General features: G+C 36.3%; 1 protein-coding gene across 1 annotated transcript; it reads left to right on the top strand.

The window, feature by feature from the left end:
* The first annotated feature begins 988 nt into the window (after nt 1-988).
* On the top strand, nt 989-1,823 carry LOC145821889 (uncharacterized). Its single transcript, XM_082918466.1, has 2 exons — nt 989-1,208; nt 1,306-1,823. The coding sequence occupies exons 1-2, from the start codon at nt 989-991 to the stop codon at nt 1,821-1,823; spliced, it is 738 nt and encodes a 245-aa protein (XP_082774592.1).
* Nucleotides 1,824-3,906: the final 2,083 nt, after the last annotated feature.

Here is a 3,906-nt window from a genome sequence, read left to right as displayed (position 1 = left end):
CAATCCATTTTTGGCATATTTGATTTAAATCGATTTTTCAAAAGAATTGCCGAATTTGGACTCTTTTTTGTGTTTTCACTATTTCACATTGCACTTGTGAAATCAGATTCAGAACCACAAGTAGAGTCTGAACTGTAGGGCTTATTCATTCTTCCGAAAGGGAGCGCGAAAAGTCGAGCTACATTAAGCTATTCGAGTCCGAAGAAGAAGAAGAAGAAGAAGAAGAGCAAGGGAAACGAGAGGAAGGACAACAAGATAAGAAGGGGAAGCCAATGTATTTGAAGGATGTCGCAGCGAGGCACTTGATTGAGGAGGGGCCAAAATTTGAAGAGAAGGTAGACAAGTTGAGAGTGAAGAGCTATTTGGAGAAGCAAGAGGAGTTCAGGAGGGCTTTCTTGGAGGTGGCTGAGGAGGCTTTGGATGGTGATGATGATAGAGAATTGTTGAGGTTGAAAGAGAGTAGAAGTATGGGAGATGTGGATGATAGTGATGCTGGTGAGGTTCAGAAGAAATTGGATGAGTATTTTGGCAAAGATGACCATTTGAATGAGAATAAATGTTTTTGAAGAAGTATTTTAGGAACAAGATGTGGGTTGACGAGGGTAAAGGCAAGAAGGCATTGGATGATGTGGTTTCAGATTTTTCAGAGGATGAGGAGGAGATTGAGAAGCAAGAGGATTATGAAAGGGAGTATAATTTTAGGTTTGAGAAGAATGCAGGGGATAGGGTGTTGGGTCATTCACGGTTTGTAGAGGGATCAATGAGGAAGAAAACTAATGCTCGGAAGTTGTAGAGAAAGAGCAAGGAGGAGAGGATGACACAAGTTGAATTCGAGAGGAAGGAGGAGTTGAAGCATTTGAAGAAGAAAGAAATGAAGGAGAACCTTAGGAAGATAAGGGATACTGCAGGGATTGATGAAAATTGGGTTTGCCTATAGGATGAGGATGATCTGGAAGAGGAATTTGATCCCGAGGAGCATGATTGAAAAATGAAAGAAGCATTTAATGATGATTACTATGATGCGGATTATGCAGACCCTAAGTTTGGGAGTGATAGGGATGAAGATGGTGATGAGTTCGAAAAACCAGATTTTGATAAAGAAGATGAGTTGCTTGGACTTCCAAAAGGTTGGGATGATACGTCTGTTTCTGGTGATGGGTTCTTAGCTGCAAGGGAACGAAACTTAAAGCGCAGGGCAGAAAATGAAGGTCACCATGAACAGACAGAAAAAGAAGTGCCTGAAGAGGATAAGAGGAAAAAAAAAGCCAAAAATGTCTAAGCTGGAGAAGGAAATCCTTGATAAAGAATTGGAGGAGTACTATAAATTGGACTACGAGGATACGGTAGGGGACTTGAAGACAAGGTTTAAGTACAGAGATGTTGGTGCTAAACGATATGGACTAACTACTGAGGAGATTTTAATGCTGGATGAGGAGTTGAACCAATATGTTTCCTTGAAGAAACTTGCTCCTTATAGGGAGAAGGAATGGAAGGTGCCCAGAAATCAGGTGTTGAACCAAAAACAGAGGAATAAGCTGCTTCTTCAAGGCAAGATATTGAATGACAAGAAAATTGGTAAGAACTTGAAAATTGATGATAAGAAATCAACTACAGTGGCAGTTTACAAGGAAAAGGAGAAAGCACAAGTGAAGGAATCAAATGGTGATATGAGCAATCTATCTAGGCGAAGCAAGAGAAGGCATCGTCAAGCTGAACTTAAACTATCAACATCGAGGCTTATGGCATATGGAAAAATCCCCTCCAAATCTAAGAGTAAAAAGAAGCACCGAACATTACCCATGGTTGAGGCAGAGGTCCTATAGAAGGAAATCTCTTGCAAGAACTTGTTTGTGGTTGTCATGATATGCCTTTTTTTCTTCTTCCCCCCCTCCCCTTCTTTGGTGGATTTATGCTTTTGTGAATACATCTTCATCTACTGTTGTTTTCTGAGGATAAAAGAACATAATGTTTGTATTCTTTAAATGCTGAAAATCCGAAATGCCCAAAAGAATGTGCAATCTTGAGATACTATTTTCTCTGTTTTTCTTGTTTGTTTGATTGTCATTGTTTGTCTTGATTGTCATATTACCCATGCTGATTGTCATTGTTTAAAAAGTATCAAGCAGGAAATTGAGGTAGGTAGAAATGTTCATCTGTTCAAGATTTTTTTTTTTTTTTTTCTTAGAAGGATAAATTACAAATACCTCTGAGGTTTATAAAATTTACAACTGACTTCCTCACATTCTGAAAATTACATTTCGCTTTGAGGTTTCATTAAGTCAACTTCCGGATTTTGATGACTGTCAACATAAAAAAAAATCACAATACCAATTTAAACCTTAATAACCCAAATTGAACTCCAGTAAACCCAGACCTCAACCCGATCCCCATCCCTAAAGTAATAAGATGTTGTGATGTGGGAAAAATAAAAAGTAGAGGGAGGAAAGAGGGCCGGGCTTGATGGTTGATGGTGATGTGTTAATTGCTCGGTGTGGTTCTTTCTTGATGGTCTCTTGCTTGTGTGCGGAATCCTTCTCTTATGATTTGTCCGTTGAATTTTTTTTTTTTTTTTTTTTTTTTGGGGTGGTAAACTTGTGGATATTTGGAGGATGGTTGATTCGGTTGGTTGCAATGGTGAACATGGTCTTGGTTAATGGTTGATTTGGTGGTGGGGGAGGCTGAGGTTTGGTTGACTGAGGGTGGGGGCGGCGGGGGAAGGTTGGGTGAGAGTGAGGTGGTGGTTAGGACACACTAAAGGGAACATTAGGATCTCATGTTACTAGAAAGAACATATTACTTTTGCAAGAATTTCTGGATATGTTGAACAATATGATATACATTCCCTGCAAGTAACAGTTTTTTGAGTCTCTGTCGTATATCTGAGAAATGTTACTGCTATATAAATGGTAGTTATGTTTTAGTGTTATAACTAGTGATATGTACAAAGGATGCGTTTTTTTACTAGTGAACGATGAATTGGTAATTTTTTAATCTGCAGGTGCTCGATGTAAGTGCTGCTAATTACAAGTCAGATGGCATGAGTAACTTCTAATACAGAATTGGTGGATCGGTGAGCAGCATAAGTATGCCTTTAACTAATTTTAGGAGTTGTCTCAGGAGAGAATGAAGTTGAGTTGGAATATATCGGGAAAATTTTGGTCGGTGGTCTTGTTTCATTGTTTCCTTTTTCTTTATCTTCAGTTGTCAAGTGTTAGATTTGTTGTAATTCGTCGTGTCCTCTAGTTAGGCCACGACACTTCTTGATGGTTATTTAGCTTTTGTGGTTATGCTGTTTTTGAGATGGAACACTTTTTCTAGCTTTGTAATGTTTTACAAACATCTCAAATGAATTCAGGATATATTTGAAGAAATTCCGGTTGGACATTTTTGTGATAATATAGAACTACTAATTATATAGTATACAAAACATGGGAAGTGTAAGTCACTTGTTATTATTAGATCACTTATTGTGCAACCAATTTATAAAATCAAGTTTTTATAAAAATGTGTAAGTTAAAGAGAAATTCGTGTATGTTTAGTTATAAAAATTTTAAAAATTAAAAAATTACAAAAGTTTTTACGAAATTACATAAGCTATCTCACAAAAATATATAACTCAAAACTATAAAATTACATAATAAAATCGCATGCATATGGCACTCAATTTTCCACAAAACATTTACTATCATTTTAAAAAAAATAGACATGAATTTTTTTTTTTTTCTTTTTCATTTGATAATCCAAAATGAATTGATTGTTTTTTACATGGTTGTTTATTTATTTATTGTGAATCCTGCAACAAAAAAATAGGTATATTGAGAAGAGTATTTTAGATATTTTATGTATAAGTTTATTGAGCTTAATGATTAAAATATTATTTTTTTCGTCAATTTTACTTAACAAAAA

This window comes from Camellia sinensis, chromosome 3, assembly GCF_055761805.1.
Source record: "Camellia sinensis isolate YWXY chromosome 3, ASM5576180v1, whole genome shotgun sequence".
Lineage (NCBI taxonomy): Eukaryota > Viridiplantae > Streptophyta > Magnoliopsida > Ericales > Theaceae > Camellia > Camellia sinensis.
Note: the sequence above shows the minus strand (reverse complement) of the source record. Positions and strands in the feature narration are given on the sequence as shown.

Bases quoted from the DNA above. Each gene is read 5' to 3' on its own strand.
- LOC145821889 (XM_082918466.1), top strand. From the start codon at position 989: ATGAAAGAAGCATTTAATGATGATTACTATGATGCGGATTATGCAGAC. The intron at 1,209-1,305 runs GTCACCATGAAC...TCCTTGATAAAG, and splicing joins GCGCAGGGCAGAAAATGAAG to AATTGGAGGAGTACTATAAA.